Source organism: Thermobia domestica, chromosome 16, assembly GCF_964235325.1.
Source record: "Thermobia domestica chromosome 16, izTheDome1.hap1.1, whole genome shotgun sequence".
NCBI lineage: Eukaryota > Metazoa > Arthropoda > Insecta > Zygentoma > Lepismatidae > Thermobia > Thermobia domestica.
The window spans coordinates 73,261,817-73,288,450 of NC_137469.1; the positions used below are offsets into that span (position 1 = coordinate 73,261,817).

The 26,634-nt window shown below is 34.7% G+C and overlaps 1 protein-coding gene across 1 annotated transcript in view; it reads right to left on the bottom strand.

The window, feature by feature from the left end:
- Nucleotides 1-26,634, bottom strand: part of LOC145673163 (cellular tumor antigen p53-like) — a 72,555-nt gene that overhangs the window by 10,641 nt on the left and 35,280 nt on the right. The window contains exons 2-7 of the mRNA XM_081742595.1: nt 22,586-22,692; nt 18,017-18,074; nt 13,656-13,955; nt 10,349-10,535; nt 6,715-6,931; nt 3,634-3,838 (exon numbers count right to left, since the gene is read on the bottom strand). Of these exons, the coding sequence (XP_081598721.1) occupies nt 3,634-3,838; nt 6,715-6,931; nt 10,349-10,535; nt 13,656-13,955; nt 18,017-18,074; nt 22,586-22,692 (1,074 nt within the window). The remainder of the gene's footprint in view (nt 1-3,633; nt 3,839-6,714; nt 6,932-10,348; nt 10,536-13,655; nt 13,956-18,016; nt 18,075-22,585; nt 22,693-26,634) is intronic.

The window sequence follows — 26,634 nt, forward strand, 5'->3', positions numbered from 1 at the left end:
TTAAATTAAAAACAGGTTTTATTTTCTGCCTTTTAATGCGCTTTTGAAGTCGTTATTTTTTTTAAGTTTGTTTAATTTTTGCATTTTTCGTTACTCCAGGAGTTGGTAGGACATTAATTTCCTAAAAATACGGGTCGGCCTACAAAACAGACGTACACAAATATACCTTTTAAACAATCAAGTCAACGCGTTACGGAATTAATGTGAACATACACATGATTTAACACAAGCACCTCTTAAGTTTCACAGCGAGAAAATATTCTATGAAACTAAAAAGCTTCGGTACACCCATATTGAAGTTATGCGTGCACATTTACACAATGAAGTTGATTAACCACAGTATTAACCCTAGAAAGTCCGTGCTCGCATCTGCTACGTGAAGGACCAAGAAGGGGAGAAAGGAGAAGGGACAAATTTGCCCGCACTAGTTTTAAGTAATTTTCAGAGTACATTTGTTCAATTTGAATTAATGTGTTGAACTAAATTTCGAAAAAGAAACTTTTCAAGAAATTATGCTTTTTACTTGTAAAAATCGCGCTAAATACAAAGCGTAAAACTGCTTATATATTATACCAAATACTATGCAGAAAGCAAGTATTATAACTAACACTCGACAAGTTCTATGAAAGCCTAAGTGTTTATATAAAGGAGGAAAAAAGTGATATTTTAAAACAGTAATACAAGTTTTAGATATAAAAAGAACAAATGAAAGGAAGTTTGGGGAAAACAAAGATAGGTAATACTTATGACCAACAAGGGATCAAATCGGCCAGCACAACATGATTTATATATATTTGGTCTAGGAATTAATTCGTGCGGTTTTTAATAAAAATTGGAGCTTTATTTCAAAAACAAAGTAAATGAATACGTTAACAAAAATATTGTCCATCGCTAGCCACTACTTTCTCCCATCTTTCAGGCAATTTACTGATTCCGTGTCGAAAGAATTCCTCATCTTTTGACGCAATCTAATCAAAGATCCATTTTTCGATATTTTCTGAAGAAGTGAACCGCTGTCCAATCAAATCGTTATTCATGCAATCGATCAAGTAGTAGTCAGACGGAGCAGTGTCTGGTGAATATCGCGGGTGGAGTAACACTTTCCATCCGACATTTTCCAAATAGGTTTTGACCGGTTTTGCGACATGTGGTCGAGCGTTATCATCTTGATAAATAAGTTTATTATGCCTGTTATTCCATTCTGGTCGTTTTCAGGCCAGAGCTTGCTTCAAACGCATTAATTGTTGTCGATAGCGGTGTCCTTTAATAGTTTCACCAAGTTTCAGAAGTTCATAGTACACCACACGTTTCAAATCCCACCATATATACAGCATAACCTTTGCACAATTAATATCTCGTTTCGGTTGTGAAGGACCTGGTTCACCTTGCTTCACCCAGGCCATTTTTCGTTTAGGATTCTCGTAATGAATCCACTTCTCATCACCAGTTACAATTCGATGCAAAAATCCCTTCCTTTTCTGTCTTTGAAGCAGCAATTCGCAAACGGTTTTTCTTCTTTCAACGTCTTTCTTTTCAATTCATGTGAAAAACAATAAGACATGTTTTGAATCATTCCTATGGCTTTGAGACGTTTGGAAACTGTTGTTTGCTCAACTCCAAATGCTTCTGCAAGTTCGTCCTGCGTTTGACACGAATCCTGATCAAGCAATGCTCTCAATTCTTCATCTTTAAATTCTTTTGGCTGTCCAAATTGCTTTTGGTCTTCCAAGCTGAAATCACCACCTTTAAACCGTGCAAACCACTTCTGACACGTTCGCTCAGCTAGAGCATGGTCACCAAACACTTCCACTAAAATATGATGACTTGCGGTAGCACTTTTCTTCATGTTAAAGCAATGAAAAATAACTCCCTGCAAAAACACTTTATCAGGCACAAAATGCGCCATTTTCAGTTGAAGAAAAAATGTTGTTGTTTCCGCTTCAAGCAACTGACATATACTAAACAAGATGCTCAATACAGTAGTTTTCAACGCATGTTTGGATCAACGAAACTATGGGACAATAAGTTAGTTACGCCATCTTTTGTAAAACCGCACGAATTAATTCCTAGACCAAATATATATATATATATATATATATATATATATATATATAAAATATTCCACTTAAAGGAAAGCGAAAATGAATCTTTCTTCAAAAGGAACAATAACAAGAAACAGAGAATCCTGAATACATATTAATCCATATAAACTAAATAAAAAATAACTCGCGGGCAAAACTGACCCTCCCCCCCCCCCTGGTCTTTCTAGGGTTAATCCTGTCAGCCGTTGAGGAGGTCTACCTCTCAAGACCATCAGATCCTTACAAAATTTATATGAAATCGCCGTGAAAACATATTCTACCAAACACAGATCCAATACGCCGCAAATAGTATTGAACATCGGAACTGTTTGTTGTACCGTAAAACAATAAATATTCTATTTATAAATGACAAACGCTTCACTACGTCACGCTAATAGATGTTGCTAACATGCAAGCAGTTCGCCGATTAAATTGCAACTGAAAAACTGTATTGTTCTGATTTAATTATTTCAAAATAGGACAAAGTCACAACCATATTTAGATCTGAGCATTAATACAGGGTGTTTCAAAATGAATATCGGGGTTTTAAAGCTTATATTAGTATTTATTACATTTAACGTACAATTACAAATAATACAGCAAATGAAAGAGCAACTCAAACAGTTTTCGCTCGAAGTGTTCGGTGTGAGCACCAATCATCACACAGCACACATCGAGTCGTTAGGCAAGAAAGGTCCATAAAGTTTCCGCCGGGATATGGCACAAAACATAGTCAATTTAGGGAAGTTTCGTTCCAACTGTACTATCTCGTGGATTTACTGGAGATTTACTGACCCCCAGATGCGAACATTATGAGTATTAACACTGTCACTTTGGTAAAATGTCGATTCATCACTGAAGATTCCGAAAATTCATCCATTCCGAAAATCTTGATCGTCATGCAGTAACATTTCATTTGCAAAGTTGGCACGTAAACTGTAGTCTGTAGGCTTGTAGCAACCGCAAACGGTAAGGACGTACTTGTACGCGTCTCTTTTTTAATTCCCCACACGGACAATTGTACTGTAACTACAGACCCAGTCTTTGCAAAATGTACAACAAAAAAGTTTTCTGTTCACTAGTCGCCATCTTTGCTATTAGCGCTTTCTAACGGAAGACGGGCATGTGTATGCGTGTGCACACAACTGTTTGAGTTGATCTTTCATTTGATGTATTAATTGTAATAAATACTACCCAAGCCTTAAAACCGCAATATTCATTTTGAAACACCCTGTATTTATTTCTACAGTAATATATTGTGATGATTTAAATGCAACTGTCTTGTTTAGTGTCAATTTAATTATTTCGAAATGTATTATGATTATATTCAACAAGGGCTGTAACTCTATTTAGACTTTAGCATTCAAATTTGTGTAACCATAAGTTAGTTGGTGGGCTGCTATAATAATAATAATAATAATAATAATAATAATAATAATAATAATAATAATAATAATAATAATAATAAACACTGTCTTATCATACATGGAACTAAATTAAAACAGATTATATTTGCTATGAATAATAATGTACTATTATACTATTAACTTACTGGGATGGTAAAGAACTGCTCATTATTTTTCTCCACTTTAATTTTTTTCTTCTTTGAGGAGGCAGGAACTGCTGTATGCATCATAGTTCTCTTCGATGGAGCTGGTTCTGGCATCTTCATATATTTTTTCTCCTCCAGTCTTCTGTCTCTTCCTGGACAGCTACAGATTCGTATATTTAACACTTGTCTACCTACAACCTGACCTCTGCAAGGAGAAGGTTCGTAATCATGTAAGTATACCAGCCTCACAACAACTAACTTGACAGTTTGTAACAATACTCTTCCACTACATGCTGGGCAACCTGAATTAGTATGTTTATAGCACAGTCAAGAAACACACATTATATATTATACTAACTACGATATATGAACCCTCCTCACTGGTCTAATGACTAGTGCGTGTGCCTTTGGTAAATGATATCCCGGGAATCGATTCCCGGTGGGAAAGCATCGAGGGCAATGCAGTAGTTTACACTCACTTGAAACTGAAGATCTAGTCTATGCAGCTTCTCTTCTGGTAACGTAAATACAATAAATCAACGATGCATGATTGTTGATAAGGGGTATAATAAATATATTTGTTCTACTTTTTCTTTATACCTCTTAACTTAAAAAGTACACTAGAAAGGTAACAATTACGGTCAGAGGACAATATTGAAACGGATTCACTTAATTCTGCATAATATCTACATTAATTCAATACAAAAGACAATTGAGCAATTATACTGGGACATTAATCATTACTTGTTCTCATAAGGACATCACAACACTTGTCATCTAACATATCATCATTCAAATTTAGCTCCAGGACTCTTTTGAAACCAACTAAACACCTGCAAAGTTCTGCATAGATCGAAACAAATGATAGTCTGAGGGTGCCAAGTCCAGGTTATACGGTGAATGCGTTAAAACCGCTCACCGAAGTTCTTTCAATTTCTGACGGAACGCTAAAGATATCCTTTAACGAAACCCTTTCTGTTGACCAGTTCCGATCGTTTCTTTTGAACTGCTAGGTGTACTTGCGTTAGTTGTCGAAAGTACAGGTCCGACTGTATCGTCCTACCCGGTGGCAGCAGCTCGTAGCAACGATGCCCTCCCTTCAAATTCTACCAAGCGCACAGCGTAACATTCTTGAGCATCAGTGTGGGCCACAAACACAAAGATTTACAAACTTGTTTCCTTCAATTGTTCCAGATTTGATATTTTAGCTTATTTCAATTATTTTCTAACTCAAATATGATCTGTGTTTTTCTTCCTTCTCATACGCAGTTGTAATGAAATAATAAATACACTATACACACAACGAATTACAAAGTCATTCATAGTGGTGTTCATTGGAGAACACACTCATCGTAACGATAGAAATTCATTTGAGAATGGATAAATGGTCATTTATCATCCTTTTACAGCAAAAGTCATTTCAGGGATACCAACTTTTTCTTGTGTCTTGAGTTCCATATCTGTCCAGGCATTTTAAAGTTGAAATGAGATTCCCCTCACTAATACAATTTAATCAATCAGGGAGGCAGATACTTTTGTTGCTACCTGTGTGTCGATAAAATAAACTCCCTTGCTCCTTTTTTTTTTTATTTTTTTTAATGTGCGTCTTAGAAACCGGATTATCACCGGAAGTGATTTTTCCCTTTTTATTAATTTATGTAGATCAAATTCTTGTCTGTACCTTTATGAATCGGGTAAGCAATTCACTATCATATAAATAAGAAAAATCCATGTGACAGCTTACGTTACAAGACAGTGTTACCAAGACATTTATAGAACTTGAATATGAATAGCTCGAAAATTACATGCAGTGGACAAAGAAAATTAAGACCAAGGTTGGAATCAGCAAAGGAATTTAAAAGAAACAAAAAAATTTCTTCGCAATTTCAAACTGAAATTTGGTAACCATTCCTTGTCGTAAGCTCACGACAATGGAATACCTCAGAATACTGCAACCTTTAAATGTTACACCGAAAATATTTTCATGGCTACAAACTTTTACAATGGACTATTAAGTCCAAGAACATCAATCGTTGGCTTTTATACTTCGCATTTCGGTCAAAATGACAACTAAACGAAGTTCATTGTCTTCATTTACAAATATGAGTTGAGTTGATTTTGAGTTTAATGCCCCTTTCAGGAGCGAGGCTATATGAGACGGGATCTACTGATTAACGTGGAATCTGAACCACATGAGCTTCCGCCGGGAATCGAGCCGGGGTCTCCCACGCCAAAGGCGCGTACGCTAACCGCTTAGCCACGAAGGAGCTCTCCTTTACGAATATGAAATGCATGTCTGATTGAAGCAAGCGCAACCACATAGCACGGAAATTGTGTATGTACGTCTGTTCCACAACAACTTTCGTAAGCTTCGTACGCTTTCAGACTGAGAGGAAACCTGACACGTGTTTTCTTTGAGGATGTCTAATCAGGTCTGTCACTTGAAATTGAAATCGATCAATGAAAAACGAATGAATTCCATTCAATTTGGAAGTTTGGGCAGTTACACAGCATTGAATTCAATTCAACTTGGCAGTTTACGCAGATGCATAGCACTGAATTCAATTCAACTGGAAGTTTGATTGAATATCTGATTCATTCGAAGTTAGCGTCCCATTCAACACCGAGGCTATATAAGACGTACACCTACATCTTAATACTTGGATCCTGAACTCCCACTGGAACCGACTCCAGTCATCAGTACCAGAAAGTTTGTGTATATAAATACAATTGAATTCAATTCAACTTGGAAGAGTTAGCATATACACAGCAGTGAATTCACTTCGATTTGCAAGTTTAAACAGATACATAGCACTGAATTCAACTTGCATGTTTGAAGTGAGAAACGATTCGTGCATACAAAAACACGATGAGAAACGATTTTCCACGTTTGTTAATAATAATAATAAAATGATATTAAATGAATATGTGCTTTCTTTGCGGCTTATCAATAATCACAGTTGTGTCGGCTTGAAGTCGGTTCAGTATACGAGGCTAAATTCCACCATACTACACACAAAAATCGCACCTTTCTACATGTGTGTTGAACTACTAGTATTACCAAAAAGAAAATATACTTACTCATTTTCAAGCAAAAATAGAACAGCTGCAGGTTTGCGATTCATCCCCCCTGGGCAGCTACTCTGGCAACTGAATCGATAATGGTAACGCACATATTCAGTACCAGGGTGTGGCACCTCCATCGGCACAAGAACACTGAATCGTTTTGTCGATGGATCTTCTTCATAGCTAGCTATGGAATGATCACACTTCAGAACATGAGATGCATTTGTTATTCCTGCAAAGAAAAATTAACACAGAATTATAGAGTTCACCGAAAGTCAATAATAGGGAAGATTCTGTATGGATAAAAGTCGATAATTTAAGTAGTTCGTTAACGATAATGAACCAGATTATTCTTTAAAAATCGTGCGTGGAACCTGAAGAGATTTTCTGATAAAATCTGTTCTGATTCTGAAACCGATATTGAAGTGGGATGAAATTACAAAGAGAGAAATATGTTTCGTAAAAAAACCCACTGTAGGTGCATCCCTTGAGTAATCATTTCACAATTCTCAAAAGTTTGCAATTGTAACGATCTTCAGCTAACAATATTTGCAAATGATGTTCAACGTGTATTTTGATTCTATTCTGTTAAATCGAAGTATGGTTTTCGACCCTGTGAAAGCAACCGAAGTGTTGAAATATATTTCGGTTCTCTTCACGAAGCACTATTCAGATTCCAGGATAAGAGCCCAATAAATTTTTGGTTCCGTTACCGCTAACAATTCTAAATTCAAGTAAAAATAATACTGAACTTAATACTAATTTAAATTACACATGTGGCTGGAACATATAACTCTAAATGAAAATGATAAGGGGACATTCCATGTCATATCAACAAGTCATCAGACTTGACCATCTCAGATTTGTGCAAAAATTGGTGTACAGTTTTATTACAGTGGGAGATGAAAAAAAAATCCTATATATTAAATCTCCCCCTCCCCCCGAAAGTGTCTCTATACAGGGTGTTCAAAAATGTCAACAAATTGCATTTTTTCAGTTACAGTGATTATTAAAAATTGTCATAAAATGGTTAATATGTGCACTAGAGACGTGGAACAAATACCATTGGAAAGCTTAAAGATTGCTTTATAAGTTGTACTACAGAAGTATACTGAAAAAACCTGTAAAATAAAAAAATAACACTTCAAAAATTCAAATTAAAATTTGAATTTTAAATTTTGCATAGAAATGTCCTCTGAATTTGTTCAAAATTGTTCAGATTGTAGTCTCATATGTACACTAAAACACCACAAAGTTACATTTTGGGCACTCAATGGAATCCGATTAAAAATTCAACATAAACCAAGCATTGCACGATATTGACCATATGAATATCTGGGTTCAGATCGATAACCATTTGCCTGGAGTTATTTAGCTGCAGCATCAAAGGAATTTATATTCAATTTCATTTGTTTCTTCATGTATGCATTTGAATTTACACATTTATCCACCTTTCGAGTTATTTAGAGAGGTATTACGTTTCCGAACAATACTCAATACAAGTCATTATTCTTGTTAGTCAGTATGGATGTTTCTTAATTTATATTGGCTACATTGATACATGTTATTTTCGTTCCTTTGTTTCAGGATTGTTGTCACAGATACGTAGAAGTGGATACTTGAAATAGGAAAAAGAATTTATTGACTAATTGTTTGTGCTGAAAGTGTGTGAAGTGATTGTGAGCAGTGTCACTGTGTTTCATAACACATTTGATACAAATATTGTGAAAGGGAGGAAAATATATCCCTCCCTTTCATAATATGTTCTGTAATAGCAGTCCTGAAACAAAGAAATGAAAATAACATGTAGCAATGTAGCCAACATAAATTTAGAAACAAGAATAATGACCTCTATTAAGTACTGTTTGTAAACCTCTCTAAATAACTCAAAAGATGGATAATTGTGTAAATTCAAATGAATACATCAAGAAACAAATGAAATTTATATAAATTCCTTTGATGCTGAAGACAAATAGCTCCAGGCAAATGGTTATCGATCTGAATCCAGATATTCACATGGTCAATATCTTGCAATGCTTGGTTTATGTTGAATTTGAATCGGATCCCATTGAGTGTCCAAAATGCAACTTTGTGGTGTTTTAGTACACATATGAGACTACAATCTTGACAATTTTGAACCAATTCTGAGGGACATTTCTATGCGAAATTCAAAATTCAAATTTGAATTTGAATTTTTGAAGTGTTATTTTTTATTTTACAGGTTGTTTTCAATATAGTACAACTTGTAGAGCAATCTTTTAAGCTTTCCAATGGTGTTTGTTCCACGTCTCTAGTGCATATATTAACCATTTTATGACAATTTTTAATAATCACTGTAACTGAAAAAATGCCTTTTTTTTGGCATTTTTGAACACCTTGTATGGGGACACTTTCAGGAGGAGAGAAGTAATATTTGGGATTTTTTCATCTCCCACTGTAATAAAGCTGTGTTACAAAAATCTAAGATCGTCAGGTCAGATTTTGCCATTTCATTGGTTGATTTCACATGGAATGTCCCTAAGTCTAGACCAATGCTTTTGGTTATATTAATTTCGTTTACTGCCTCACATATGATTACTGTAGAAGTAAAAAATATTACATGTCAAATGTACGAAGAATGTCAGGTAAGAACCGGACCTTATACTAAAAGAATAAAACCACTAACCGACGATAAACTTAGCTTCAGTTTCCCTCAAAGGATTATCCTTAGAGTTCCCACTTCCTGAATCAATGTAGAAATTCAGTTTTTGGAAGTCATTATGTTTCGTCGCATGTATCAGTTCTTATTTATCTCCGCATCCTCGTGCTTCGTTGCGATTACATTTGTTCCGAATTCTCACATCTCATTCATGTCCAGTAATGACTTAATCAGGTATCTTATTACTGTCACTGAAAAATTCCATGCATATGCGTTATTCAGCACGCTCGTCGAACATACTCCTCGCTGTCCACCACGGTTGACATATGATAGCCAACTGAGAAGTCAACAGTTGCACATCGTTTTACGCATTTGCGCTAATGTTATTCTGAAAAAGCAATTCCATTACAATAATGCAAATAGTTACAGATTGTCATTCACCAGATGTTTACTTTTGTTCGGTGGATGACAAACAATATCCTAATACTTCATTTGATACAACTTGTCCCTTCTGACAGTTGCTTTCCTGTTTTTTTCCTTCCTGTGGTCATAACAATCGTGCAAGAACTGTTTCTATGGCAACAGCACGTTCATCCAATTATAGTGGCTCATTTCTCTCGCTCTGCGATGGTAAACATTCCACCCCCTCCACACGTTGCCAATTTGAATATAAACAAATGCACATTGTTTTAGTCGAATGTCAACTTGAGTAATGGACCTGCTCGATCGTTTTTAGTTCTCTTTTGTGCCATTTAATTTTATAAACCTGAGATTTACTTGCAGTGATTAATTTCGTGTTTCAATACCCAACGCAAAAACTGGCAACACAGCATTGAGCACCGCGCGTTCGAAGCGAGCTGTCACAAAGGACAAAGGACAAGTATATATATATATATATATCCTGAATAAACACAATCAACTGAAATATTAATATAATAAACTCATTAAGTTAAAAATAGAAGTAACATATACAAGAAGTATTACATACTAAGGGAAGAACTTTCAATTCACCTTTCTCTTTGTCTTCCTGTAGATGGTTGGGGCATCTTTTCACTGGCAGTCCTTTATATTCTTCTTGTGTGTACACCATCATTGCCCTGATGTAAGTACTGCTTATGTCAGTGTCTTTTTTCATCTTAAAACTTATAGGTACAACCTGCTCCATGTCTACAAATACTTTATTTAATGGCTTCGAATACTGTAAATGTGAAATTAAAAAAAAATATATATATATACAGTATATCTTTATAATTCTAACATTTTTAAAACTTATAACATGCCATCTATCTATCTATCTATATATAATTTTATAATCGCTCCTTTCTCCCTGCTGTAATAAAGACTGCCTTATACTTGATAGCATTCTTGTCTTTGGTAGAGGAAAGTTGAGTTCGAGTGCAGCCTTAATGTTGAAAATAATTATTAAACATAAAACAAACGAAGAATTCGCTTGCTAAACAAGACAACAAACAATGTAATTTGTTTTTCGCAGATTTACATCCACTGACCCTTGGAGCAATGAATGGTGTGAAAAAAAATATATCATTTAAGCACTTAATTACCTTATTAAAACTTTTCAAGGTATGAATACATAACTGAAATATAGTGAGTAGCAAAAAAAAACTGTTATGTGCTAAGTTTCACTCAACAGAAATATAAGTTACTTGAATGTTCACATTGTATCACAGGTATAGAATATGTGGATGTGTCTCAGTTGGTATTGCTCTTACCTGTCGATCAGCTGCTCCGTATTGAATCTCCATTAAACCTAGAACACTATTTTCTAGGTCGAAGAAGAAGCCAGTGTTACATTTTTAGATCTGACTTCATCCGTTCAGATATATTTGCTAAGATAGTAAGATAAGGAAACAAGTATCATTGTAGACCAAAAATAAGGTTGTTCTAACTTTTTCTAAGCACACTAGAAGCAGACTTACAACAGAATCTAAATATAGTGATAAAACTGAATTTTGTGTTGAGGGATTTTTTATTTTTTAGAAAAAATATGGTAAATATGGATTTTTTTTCAGTGTAAGATGTATGAAACCTGTGTGACGTAATGACTCAATGACCTTTCTATCCACTGACTAATGATCAAAGATTAGTAAACAACGACGACTTTTGTGTTTCACCGCTGAACGCTATACAGCAAGAGACGAAAGCTACATTACCTCGGGGATTCTTTGAAATGCATATTTTATCTGTTTTAATTGAAAGGACACTTTTTTTTTTACGTAATTTAACATGCATTATGAGAATGAAAGACTGATCTATGTATGCCGACATAGAAAAGAAGGAAGAAAAAAGATATTAAATTATTTGCTATCCTCGTTACATTACTATTAAATCTTTGAGCATGGTAGAAAAACAAACCATGTTCACTATTCAATTAAAATGGTTCATAAACTAGCATAGTTACAGAATGGTATCCCTCCAATACGTATCCTGGAATCCGTATATCCTATTTGAAAAAAATGCGTGAAATTTAAAAGTGTAACATTTCACTTTATATATATATATATATATATATATATATATATATATATATATATATATATATATATATGTGTGTGTGTGTGTGTGTGTGTTATGATTTTCCTATAGTGGGAACCGCAAAAATAAAGGTAATAGGAGTTCCGCCTTTGAAAGCTTTAAAATTTTTAATTAAATAACAAGGTGGTAGAAAGATATGCGTACCGATATCATTCTGATAGTAAGAGCTAAAGATATACAAACCTCCGAAAAACTAAATTTTTTTATTGTGAAAGATAATATAGTATTTCACGCAGGGTTGTCTGGTTTAAACCAAAAAACGAAACATGTTCGTAAAAGTCTAAGTGTTCATAAAATCTTGATGAACACACACTTGTGGGTTATCACGATTCACTCCCGTATATTACTCGTATTATATTCAAATTTAATTCCCCATTCATTACTCAAAGAGATTATATTACAAAAGCATCTTTTTTTTTTTAATAAGTTCTTTTGTGATTTTTTATACTTTATTACTATTGTTATGCAATTGCAATCAAAGGAAAACTCTCAATATTGTTTCATTTTAATAATGTTTACTATTGATAAAATATATCGAAATGCCGTGCTTTTTTTGGGAGGAGGGGGTATACCAACTCTACGAGAGGCATTTATTATAATCAGAAGTATCTTTGGTATCTATTTACGTATAAATGAGTCAGAGCCAAAGTGGACTCAAACAATTCTTATCTTTATTCACTTTTCTTACTGATATGCAAATTAAGTATTTCTTTAACTTGTACTAATAAAAGTCGTAGTGAACTATCTTGGACTGAAATAGTCCTACTGTACTCTGCACTATTTTGAAACTGTCCATATAATTCTGTATAATGGTTTCACTTGTGCAACTGTTTACCTTTTTGTCCTTCTGAAATGACTCTTGACAGTTATATTAACAAGTATGTAAAGATCGGTAAAACGTGTTTTTATATATATATATATATATCAGGAGTCCTTCGTGAATGAGTCGGTACACGTATCGCAGTTGTGGCCAATTAGTAACGGTTTCGAGTTCAAATGGAGGACAATTTCTCTCGGATGTAAGCCGAGAAGCGGTTTGGATTTCGCTTTAAGCTTATGTGACTCCTTCCTGCATAACCCGATTGTTGCATAATAACACCAAGGCGAAACAAACTTATTTCTGTCCATATGTGATACAAATACATAGAGCAAATTATTTAAACTAGTTTAAAATGGTTTAAAACAAACAAACAAAAAAAGTGTTTTTTGCTTTTTTCAATAAAAATCATGTTTTTTGCCAACCCTGATTTCACGCTTCTCTTTTAGCATACAATTTATATGAAACGTAAATCTACGGTTTACGTGGAACTCGAACCAATGCATTATCATCGAGTATTTACCTTGAGACCACAAAATAATTAAATCAAGATGTCTGGTATTATCTACTATTCTTAACTAACACGCATAATATTCTTAATAGATTTCGATTGATTCGTTAGACTGGAGTTCAGCGTCTCTTTCAGCAGAGAGCTATAAGACGTGAACCTACATTTTATCGTGAAATTCGAATCACACAAGCTCCCACCGGGAATCGAATCCAGGTCTCCCATACCAAAGATGCATACGTTAACCATATAGCCACGAGAGAATTCTTTAACAGATTTCAAGATGGTGCCTAAAATATTACAACAGTACTAGTCTTAATGATGAAAAAAATTAAGAAGTTGTCCATATAGAGGAAAAATCAATTCAGGTACTTAGTGCACTAAAGGCACATTAAAGTACTGCACATAATAAAATTTAAAAAAGAACAAGAATATCTTACCAACACAGGTTTTGCATTATTCTTGATATCATCCGCTCTAGTCCAGTCTAAGCGAAACTGGAAAGGGCCTTCCCATATGTCCAGGCAAGGCACTTCTGACATCAAGCTTAAATCGGGTGTATGACTGGGTGTTCTGGTACTGGAATCAGGTAGCTGGCTGGAAACGAGGACATCATTCGCAACTACAGTTGCTGGTTTTATATCATCAAAATTTCCCCAGAATAAGAGCCCGTTTTGATTGTTAATACTTGGGCACGTTATAGTAGAAGTTGCCGATCTAGAAATACTTGAGTTGTTTTCCTAAAAATTTAAAAATAATGGAAAAAGAAATAAATTACATACCACATCTAGTGTCATAAAAATTAAAATGAATTATAATAGTGCATTACAATAATAAACGAAAAACATGCTTTTTATTACTTATTTATTTATTTATTATGGATACTTGTAAGACTTACTCTGACATCAGTATCTTTCCTTTCAACACGAACAAAATTAATAAATAATAGCATGCATATATAATAAAATCTGTCTACTTTGGCCACTATTGGTTGCTTTAAGAAGTAGTTAACTTAATATATATATACATACATATATATATTCTATGTTAATTTGTATATATTTACTTAACCCTTTTAACAAACATGTGCCATACACTGATATATCCAAATATATAATTTATTAAAATGTTTTCGAAAATATATGCATGACTAAAAAAAGTTTCTTTCTCTTATCGATGGGTGACAAAAATACGGGTGATGATGTTAGTTCAAGTTTAGCCTTGAAACCCAGTTAAGTGTTTTGAAAGTGTGTGGCAATATTTTGTTTCTTTTGCTTGACAACAGAAGGGGGGAGGGGGGAAGAGGATTTTTATTGATTGCTATTTGAGCTGTACAGTACTTGCATCAATACTGAAAAATGAACTTTATCGCTTCCCCCTATCTTTCCCTTTTCCTTCCTACATTTAAAAAGTGTTTGTTCTGCGATTCTTTCTGCTTCAAACGAGAATCGCTTTTCGGAAACAGAGAATATGTTTTTGAAAAGTAGTGTTGGTTTGTGTTATTTATATTAGCAGAAAGTAATCGTGTGGTTATTTTGAATGCTTTGCGTGGTAATATCAAAGGAATAACATTGCAGTTCTTGGGCTTGATTTTCTTATTGTACCTCTTCGAAAGCAATTATGGATGGCGCTCCTTTCCGTATCCGAAATAAGCGAAGCTTTCGAAGAATTTGATACTGATGATGAACGAGTGGATGAAGAATTTGGATCGGACAGTCAAAGTGTTGGCGTTGAGGAAAAGGAGCAGGCAGCAAAGTGCATCTGATAATGAAAACGTTGATATGGACGAAAGAGAAAGTAGTGATAAGTCTGACGAATTCTTATCAACCCTCAACTAGCAAGCACGCTCCTCAGCCAACGGCTTAGTCGAGGATTGTCAGGGCTAGACAGAACATCGTGATTCCACAAGTAGCCCTCTTCACGGGAGCTTACGGCATCAAAAACTAGCTCTCTTTCGGCCAGATGTGTAACTGCTTTATCTTACTTTCACTTTTTTGCCATGAATATTCTCAGGTTGCTAGTGGATCAGACGAACAGGAATAGATTACACTCCCTTAAACAATGTTATCACGGTGTTTAAAAGGCTTTTTTTCCTTTTCAGTCATCTTTACTTCGAGAATAACACGAAAAGTCCGGACAGACATTACGGGATATGGCCGCCTCTGGAAATTCACGTGTTTCTTGGACATGATAAATAAATGGGTTTTATCCAGGCCAGCCATCAACATTTAAAGCAAAACACAATATCCTTGCTTTGTATCCTGAGGGATCAGGAGCTGAAACCTGGTCAAACAGTTACTGCAGACCGTTACCGACAACAACGACTGGATCTGAACCGATCTTTAACAGGGAATCTACTGGAGTTGACTTTATTATTTCGAGTGTCCTATTAGAAAAAAATTCAGTACATTGATGTTAACTATATATATATATATATATATATATATATATATATATATATATATATATATATATATATATATATATAACCGCGATATACTGAAATTTTATATACACACACTTTATATATATATTTTAACACTTTATAAATATATATACACTTTATTTTATATATATATATATATATATATATAAAGTGAGTGTCACATATATATCTGTATGCTGTGATATTTAGCAGCTAGTAAAATATATTGTAAAAGCACAGTCTTCAGTATTTTAATAGAAAGAATGTACAGAAACTAGTGGGTTAAAACTTAAAATTGAAGAAAGAAAGAAAAAAGAAGAAAAGTAAGTGTTTTGTGGACGTTATTTCTCTCAGAATGCTCGTCATAATCCACACATACCTTTTTTCTGTGTTCGCCTCCACTCACAGGTAATACTTTTCTCATCTTGTTCATCGTATTTCGTATATTTACACATTAGTATTACATTTGATAAGCCGGTTAAGAGATCATCTAAAATAAAACTGACGATGAAAGTAGACGAAAATCGAAAAGGCAGGTCATTTCGAAAAAAAAGAAGTAGGGTTGACCCTACAGGAAAGCCCAGAGCGCAGCAGAGCCCCCCCTTGAGGGAATCTTTGAACGACATGCCCAGAACTGACTGACTGATAAAACTAATTAAGGTCTTATAAATGCTATTCATTTTTTCTTCGAACTAGCTAGTTTTTCAGTGGTTGGCCAGTCCATCTACCTCATCATATGATAGGGCTGTCATCCTAAAGGGTCTCAAAGGAACTTTACATTTCTCTAGTATTATATAATAATTTTCAGTATTTTCACTATCGACACAATATTGCAGTAGATATCCAGTATTTCAAGTATAGACACCCTCTTTGAAGGAAAATCGTACAGAATGGCCCAATAGACATGGCAGAGTCATGTTCCTTCATGACAATGCTAGCTAATGCTAAGCCTGTTTTTTTTGGAAGCAGTGGGCTGGAATGTTTTACCACATCCCGCATATTCACCAAACATAACCTCTTTCCACTATTGTTGATGCAGCATGGACGTTCGGAACAGCACTTTAATTCTTGAGTGAGAAATTGGGTTAATGGATGGATTACCTCAAAAGATGAGAAATTCTTCCAGTGAGGAATCCGTAATTAACAGAAAGATGGACGACGGCTGTAGCTAACGACGGACAATATTTTTGAATCCAAATAGTTCTTTTGTTTAACAAAAAACCTACATGTTTCACTTGTAGAAAACTGCAACCATATATTGTACCGTAAGAAACGATAGATTTTAATGAGATTATCAAGTTGTACTCAAATCTATGCGCACCATGATTGAGCGGCTCGGGGAAACGTAATGGTATCACATTTTCTAACTTTTGAATAACCTGGAAAAGAAACTTAAACATTCTCATGCAATGCAATGCAATCACATATACCAACCAAGTTTCCCCTGCCATCTACAGGTACATTTCCGAATTAAACTACCTACATACTGTTCAGTGGTTCAAACTCAACCCATTTCACCTAAAATCTCAGCTTCATCGGAAATGGCGCTTACCATTACGTTCGCCCCAGACGCTCAATTTTGGATACTACACCTGGACAGAAAAAGTACACATTTGAACATGCTATCTGTGACCATGAAAGCAGGGTTACCAATTCTACAATTGAGTTGAGTTGATTTTGAGTTTAGCATCCCGTTCAGCAGTGAGGCTATATGAGACGTGGACCTACTGATTAACGCGGAATCCGAACCACATGAGCTCCCACCGGGAATCGAACCCGGGTCTCCCACGCCAAAGGCGCGTACGTACGCTAACCGCTTAGCCACGAAGGAGCTCAATTCTACAATTGAAATTACACGGACAATGTTCTCTGTTAAACTCAAACCTAGGGTACGGACCTTGTTAATAGCGATTATTTTTAACCTAAGTATGTTTATAGCCGAATACTGTCATTTTCACTTTGGTCACTGCAAGGTTAGGAAGAAGTTATAGTTGTGAGAATTTATTTCTGAGATCAATTGTTAGATCCAACTTCCAAAATAGTCTTATTCCTGACAGTTTAAAAACGAGCATGACTACAATGGTAGGTACAATAATTAATAACTAAGCTCCGTTAGGAATGCTTGGAAGCACCATGAAACCCCGGTCACTTAATGGACGAGTGCGATATGAAGTTTTGTTAAAACTGAATTTCAAATAACATGCCCATATAGAAAATTATTTAATGGGAATAGCATTATGGGGACCACATTCGTGAAAAATGTAAGTACTTTCACATAACAAGAATAATCGGGCAGCGTCAATTTGTAAACAGAGAATGTCAAAATCCATTATTATAATTTAATCTATAAAATTAAATGTAATCTGTTTTACTTACATCTTCAACATTGATGACATTCAAGTCGAGGTCATTTGGAACGCCATTTGGGAATGTACTGAAGAAAAAAAAAAAAGGAAGACTTTAGGTATCTCATTACTTTTACGAACAATTACATACAAAATTAATTTTCAAAATTCTTAAAAACAGCCAATTAAAGTATATATTTAGATATAACGACCAAATTATTCGCCTATGTGCATATAGGAAGCTAACTATGCACGTAGTAAATCTACGATTAGGAATACTAATTTACGGTCAATATATGCCATCTACACAATACACTCAAGGTCAACATGCAACATCTTCGCATTGGTATTTGCCACCCTCAAGAATCTGTGATCTCTGTTAAAGTGGTTGATTTCGTTCTATACTCCTGGCCAATACTGTGTTGAAGATTTCCAGAGCCACTGTATAGGTATAATGAGTAAACAGATAATGATTCCCTACTGCGTTAAAGTACAAAGTTATGCAGGGTGTCTACTAAAATTCCAAAATGAAATTTTGTGATCTTTTCTTTACCAAACCATAAAATTTCGTAACATTCACAAGAGCGGATTTGGGTGCGAATTAGACCGAATTTTCACGTCTGCGATAGAAGCGTGCTTTGTTTGAAATTTGGTAGCGTCTAAAACCAACCACAGCCATTTTTAGTTGTGAATTTTGACGTTTTATAGAACAAAATTTTCCAATCTATATTTATATTTATACAGATTAAAATAAATCTAGACAAAAGCTAAATTTCTTGACTTTCATGACTGTTTTCTGATTTCGTGACCGATAGACCCATTTTGGGAAAGTACGACCATCGATGAAGATTAACGATTTTTAGCTTTGGTTAGCACGAATCGTACTTAGATAGCAACGAATCATACATCCAAAATTAATTCATGTACCAGCAGACAATTCATTTATTCATCATTACTCATTTTAAATACAGTGTGTTAAAAAAAAAAAAAAAAAAAAAAAACCTCCCTAGTTTCAATGTGTCCTAGAATCTGTACAAAGTGACATACACTATTCTAGTTTGTGGTGTTTGATTCATCAACTCTACAAGTTTGGCTCCCCTGCAGTTGGCAGGTCTGCTTGACCCTGAGACGGCATCAGTGCTGTTTTTTCCCTCTGTTTCCTCAGTTAAGACCAGGCAGGCGTGCAGTGCAGTGCAACTCAGCAACAATGTGTACTCCGCAACAGAAAGCGCAGTGTGTTATTTGGCTTGTGAAAACTGAGTCAGTTATAACAGTGCAACGTAATTTTAGACGTCAGTATGGTGGTGAACCACTTACAGCAAAAACTATCCGTCATTGGTTAAAGTCTTTCAAGGAAACCGGTAGTGTTTTAAAAGCAAAATCACCAAGTAGACCGAGAACTTCTGAAGATGTTGAACAGACCCGTGTTTCTTGTGTTCGGAGCCCGAAGAAGCCATTGGCCAGACGTAGTCTACAATTAGGAGTGCCTAAAGGTACTGTGTATGATGATGTGCGTAAAAGACTTAAGTTGCGCACCTACAAATTGCAACTGTTATATGAAATTAAACATACTGATAAAATCGAAAGGTATGAGTTTGCTGCTGACTTTCTACACAGAATTGATGATGTCATTTTTTTTTAAAAAAAAGTCTCTTTTCTGATGAGGCTACATTTCATGTCAGTGGAACAGTTAATCATAATTTACGGGAAAGAATCGTCGCGGCGGTTGGGACAGTTACACCTGAAAGGTTGGTGAATACGTGGTGAGAAGTGGAATATCGTCTCGACGTGTGCAGGTCCACAAATGGATTCCACGTTGAAGTCTACCAACATTACACAAAACTTGAAGGAATTCTCTTTCATATGTACTCATTGATGTAAGTTTTCATTCATTTCCCAATTAAATTTATACTTAAAACTATCATTTCAATAATCGCAGTTTCGTATTTACTTCATCTTTCGTCTCGTAGTACAATCATTTGAATTCATCATTGTTCACTACGAGCATAATATATCCGTTTCAGCAACATCAGCATCTCTTATGATAAAAATCAAATTTCAGACTAAGCGTCCTATTTATTTTGGATAATAAGCTATCCAAAAAAATTATACTCGTACTGTAAGACAATTGCTATGATTTTATTCTAACTTTGTGTATTGTATCCTGCTTAAAACTTGCATTTACAATGTATCAGTATGATCGTTTAAGTAAAATTAGTAGTTTAAATATTGTAACATTTCCTTAGGTAGCGAAACGTACACGGGATTTATCTTTTTAGATATTTCATCCTGCTTCTTTACCAGACTTAGACCCCAACGAAATTTTGTTGTTTCCTTATCATCAAAAATAACGCGTTGGCAGCGATGTTTAAGCCCAGAAGAGACAGTGTTTCTGAGGTCCCTACTACAGAGTGGCATAAATGCTTAATATATTAAAATGAATTCAAATGAATAAATATATTGTCGTTAAGGGTGAATACCTTGAAAAGCAGCAATAATAATAATAATAATAATAATAATAATAATAATAATAATAATAATAATAATAATAATAATAATAGCAATAGCAATCTGGCTACCAACTTTTTGTCAATTTCCCGAAACTTTCAGTCCAACTCTCATACAAGTGGGTTGTTAAATTAACTTTACGACTGACATGACACTATTTCCGGTGTATATGGATATTCACGTAACTTACAATTTTAACATCGACGATATTTCAAATTAAACGCCAGTATATTATTTAGTATAACCTTTTTCCTGCTCAACAATCATCCCCAAGTCGTAAAGTTTCAGAGATGTTATGGATTTTCTATTCCGTGACAAAATTCTATCACACATTTTATTGAAGTGAAAATATTCACAAACAACATTGACAAACAGCAAACTATCAGTTAACAAATAAGATAAAACATGTAAGGATAAGTAAAGGAACAATAGATATATAAAAACAACATGCACAAAATCAAAACCAAGAATTGACACGTGCGGTACTAAAGGAACGCAACGGACGTTTCATGAACGTTACAAACAAATAACATTTCCCTCAAATAAATAAATAAATATATAAAAATAAATAAATAAAAATAAATAAATAAATAAATAAATAAATAAATAATAAATAAATATATAAAATTCTGGTTCAAATTTCGAATATTCTTAAATAAATTCGACAATTAACTTACCAGGGTGTCTACTAAAATTCCAAAATGAAATTTCGTGACCTTTTGTCTACCAAATCATAAGATTTCCTAACATTTTCAAGAGCGAATTTGGGTGCGAATTAGGCCGAATTTTCATCAATGCTATAGAAACGTACTTTGCTTGCGACTTGGTAGCGTTTAAAGCCGGCCATAGAAATTTTTGATAGTGAATTTTGACGTTTTATAGAACAAAATTTTCCAATCTGTACTTACATTTGCACAGTTAAAAAGAAATCGTGACCCAAAAGCTAAATTTCGAGACTTTTTCGTGACTTTCGTGACCAATAGACACCCTGCTTACAGAATTAGCTATTAGAACTCCCAGAAATCGGTAGAAAGAACGTGGTATTTTCAAACACAAGATTAACAAAATAATAATCCACATAAATAAAAGCGAATGTGAGAACGTGTGTAATAGAATCACGCAATAACTACTGAACCAATTAAAATAATACTTGGTATGATTATCAACCTTAGGCCTCCTACGGATTTTACAATATTACAATGACAATTTTCGGCATGGTGTGTGACAAGTGGTGATATGTAACAATACTCGAAAATGATCATATTAGTGTCCAATCCATCTTTCTTGGGGTTGCTGAGACGAATAGTGACCCTGCAGATGCTATTTAAGTCCAAAGTCATCCCCCATCGGCACAAAGTGTAGAGGTGGGAAGCGAGTGACATAAAAAATAATCAAAACGACCAATAATAGTGTCCAATGCATACTTTTTGGAGACGGTGAGATGAATAGTAACACTGGAGATGCCGATTACGTGCAAGTTCAACTCCCATCGATATGGAGACTGAGAAGTGGTGACATTACGGATTTTTATCATTACGGTTTTATTGCAATGCACACCCAAGGAAGGGGGGGGGGGGGGTCCTCATACTTTCCCTAAACCTATTCTCTCTGTGCGAATAAGGGGTATTTCATCCTAAAGGGAGGTGATGTTCATATACTTTCCACAAATCTATTCTCTCTGTGCGAATAAGGGGTATTTTTTTTTTCCTAAAGGGAGGAGGGGTTCAAATACTTTCCATGAACTTATTCTCTCTGTGCGAAGAAGGGGTATTTCATCTTAAAGGGAGGAGGAGTAAATTCAATCCATAAACCTACTCTTCCCATGCGAAAAACGGGCATTTCAACTAGTAATAATAATAAAATTAAAAACTAATAAAATTTGTAGCATAAAGTTTTAACTTAAAACAGAAAAAAAAATGTCACACGAAGTACCTAGAAACACTTAATACTTTCAATTGTTTAATACCAGCGCAATGTAACATCTAGAGATAAATTTTCGATAAATATTTGTTCTGAGATCCAAGACATGAGAAAATAATTACATGTTACGTCGCCACTATTGCTTAAAACAAAGGTATCTGAAAATACGAACCGTTGAATGTACTCGTCTGGATCATCAAGAAGGAAAATGCTGGTTCCTTGACTGCTCATGGACAGTCGATCTTCCTCCATGATCAGACGTTTGGTCCCGGAGAGCATCTGAAATAAATCAAAGCATATCACCAATTAATTTCTCACAATGCCAATTACCTTTCATAATGAAAACTAAAATCAATTTGGCACAAAGTGTGATACAAGGCACAGGAAAGGAAACAGTAGTGACGTAAAATTCAGTTTAACAACTTACCTTATTTTGTTTCTAAAACATGAATACCACAGAAATAACGAAATATAATCTTGAATTCACTTAAGTACCCATGATTTTTACTGTTCGTTTACGTTTCAAAGACTGCTTGTCATTAACCTCAGTACGTATCTCCCAAGAAATTGTTTTGTGAACTCACATTACTGGTAATTCTGTACTTTAAATAAATAAATAAATATAACTTCGTTGACTTCAAATATAACCTTTAATTTATTTTAAAATAACCCACTTGAAGGACTAATGTACTTCACTATCACCACAATGTGTGGTCTCCTGTTATGCCTATGGATCCAACTTGGTGATGAAGTATCAACTTCTTGGCCTGCTTCCATAAATCTAAAGGCTTACCTGACTAGAATTTCAAGGGGAGAGAGAAAAAAATAATATTACAAAGTACTCCCTTTTGTGTATCTTCTGATTCTCAGCGTCCGTCTGCAGATGACGTAATATGGATTTAAAAACATACTTGCACTCGAACCACTTCGAATATCCATTGTTAAACGTTCACTTGAAGAAACTCTTTTCCTTAAAAAAGTTCCATATTTCATTCTTTTAATAAATGATGTAAAACCGAACTGCTGTGTTTCGAAACAGATGCTTAGTTACCAAAAATTTTTTTTCCTATGTCAGCAACGGAATGAAAAGTTAACGGAGTATTGTAAACCAATTAGTTGTCAGAAAATGATACAGGCAGTCGGTGAAATATATATACAAACAAGTTAAAAGCATGGGTGCTTGAAGATCATATTTAGTATTGAATATACATCCTCTCAGTTCTTTAAGTAGTAACACGGAAGCTTTCAGTGTCTTTGTGCAGCGCATAAGCTACTTTGATTAAAATGCATATTCTAACGGGGGAGCGGACAGTGAAAATCTATGCGAAAAATTGATACGACGAAACTTGGTATACAAACTCCTCATTTAAAATAAGTGGACCTGTGACCCAGCGTTTTTGAGATTCCCGTTTCGAGAAGGGGGAAATAATTTCTAAAATTTCTTTTTTTTACATTGAAAGCAATCTTACCTGTTGTTTCTGATTGTGCGGGAGCGGTTAAACACTTTGAAATGAATCTTTGAACATAGTACAGGACGCAAAATTTCCGGTCGCCAAGTCGCCATTGGCGACTAGAAATTTAGAGTTGGCGACCAGCGTTCAGTAGGTCACTGGATGATTTGCTGACAATTTCCATAAACGGCCCTTCACTTACGAACTTTGACCCGAAAACTGCAATCGACAACTGCATAAGTGAACACGAAGACTTATAGGATGGGCTGAAGGCCTCGGTAAATAAGAAAAATAAATAAATAAATAAAAATAAAAAAGTACAACAATGACTCTATATATGACTGTTAAAAGAATTTAAAATTTTTTTATAACAATGAATATATATATGACGGTTAAAGAATTTAAACTCTGTTATAACAACATTTATATATATGTCTGTATTTTCATTAATTTCGACCGTGTCTGAAGAAGGATATGCTAGATATCCGAAACAGTTACAAATTATAATTTAAAATAAAGTAAAGTTTTAAGCTTTGGTCAGTGTCTCTTTTGTTAAAACAATTCCAAAGCCATGAATAGTCTTACTATAGGGAGAAGGAGTTTTAATTCCTTCTATCATTGAAAACGATGTTGCCTGCTGTTTATGACTGCGTCGCGGGGAAACAGCTGAAAAATTTAAAGAATTTTAGAACATAGTATCTATCTTGTTTTCTTTTACTGTGTTACTTTGATTAAGATCACATCCTAATAGAAATAGAGGGAATTTAATATTTCAGTCCAAATTACAATTTCTCATGACCGTCACGTTAGGAAGATTAAACTCAGTATATAATCTCCTCATCAAAAATAAAGCAATACGTCATTCCTAATTCTTCACATTTAAATCGACGTTGCCTGCTGTTGGTGATCGCGACATTGGGAAAAGGCTGAAGAGTTTGAATGAGTTTTTGATCACAGTACGTACGTACCTCAAGCTGAGATTTTAGCATGCAACTTTTCTTAAAAGGGCGTACTCTACGAGAGGTAATTCAAAATTCATGCCAAAAATAGAATATCTTATGAGTTTTTTTATTACACTTTCATTGATATGCGTATCCTAAGGGAAAGAGGCGGCTCACTTTTACTTCAACCTAATTCTCCCCGTGCAAAGAGAATATTATTATTATTATTATTTAAAAAAAAAAAAACTGGGGCTAACTACCGCAGATGCCGGTCCCAAAATACAAAATTTACGGTGAAATGAATAGAAGCACACGAAACATCAGCATCAGTAACAATAGTAAAAAATAGTAAAGATCACCAGTGCAGAGTGATTAATTAGGAAAATATACTACGTTAAATTCCGGACTATATGATTTCATGGTTTAAGGCGATCAAGGAATTAGGCAATACAGAATGGCAGGGTTGGCTGGTTTATACCATGGTTGAAACCAGCTTTTTTTTTTTTTTTTTTTGAAAAAAATCAACTGGTTTAAAAAAAAACGAAAAATGTTTAAATTGTGTGAACTTCATGGTGACGTTTCCACATATCAAACCATCCGCATTACGTTTATCTACTTTTCACCTTTTAATCAAGGGGTCCCGTATTCAATTCTCGATCGAACCACAACCATCTTTTAAGTGTAAACCAAGTAGCGATTCGAAGTGTCCCTTTAAGCGAAAGTCTTCTCCATGATAACCTTGGTATTTAATAAGGATGTTAAGCCTAAACATACGAAATGAAACCAAATTATACATTTCTACTTGAATGAATGCCTGTTGTTTTAGAAAGAAGCCAAGCTTGCTTAAACATATTGATACAAATTGGCAAAATTTATCAACTGCCTACGTAGCTTGCAACATCAGTTTGGATTTGACTTTGTTTTAATTTTACTGAATGATGTCTACACACCAGATTTGTAATTTAATACCTCTGTTTTAGCGTAGTGATTATGATACGTTGACCTTAAAATTTTACACACAAATACATTTAAATAACAGGATTTTCCCAATAGCTAAGACGGGAGTTTCCCGTCTGTATAATGTCTTTACTTTCGTAACTGTTTATCTTTTTGTCCTTCTGAAATGACTCTTGACAATTATATTAACAAGTAGGCCTATGTAAAGATCAGTACAACGTATTTTTATCAGTCCTTCGTGAGTGAGTCGGCAATCGCATTTGTGACCAATTAGCCCCGGCTTCATGTCCAAATGGACAATTTCTCTTGGATGTAAGCGAGAAGCGGTTTGGATTCCGCTTTAAGCTTATGTGATCCCTTCCAGCATAACCTTGTTGTTGCATAATAGCACCAAGGCGAAACAAATAAATTTCTGTCCGTATCTAATATAAATACATAAAGTAAACTATTTAAAACAAAAAAACCTGGTTTTTGGGTTTTTTCAATAAAGACCATGGGTTTTGCCAACCCTGCAGAATAGTATGGCAGTATTTCAAAAACCTGTCTTACTGACTAATCTAGGATGTGTATGCTGCAGTAATGGAGAGAATTACAGAAAAGTACCGCGGAATCTAATAACAGGAGAGCTACATCTGAACCAAACTTGGTGAAATGGGAAAAAAAAATTTGGATGCTATCCCATTTTATGGGAGCATACATTTGTCAAATCCACGGCAGAAATGTCACTTAATTTCATAACAGGATTATGCAAGTAATCAATATGTATCGGGATCTTACCTTCACACGTAAAATAAGGTAGAAATACGAAATGGAGAATATACTCTTTACCTCGTAGAACACATAAGGGAGACGTGATGAAGGAAACTGCTACG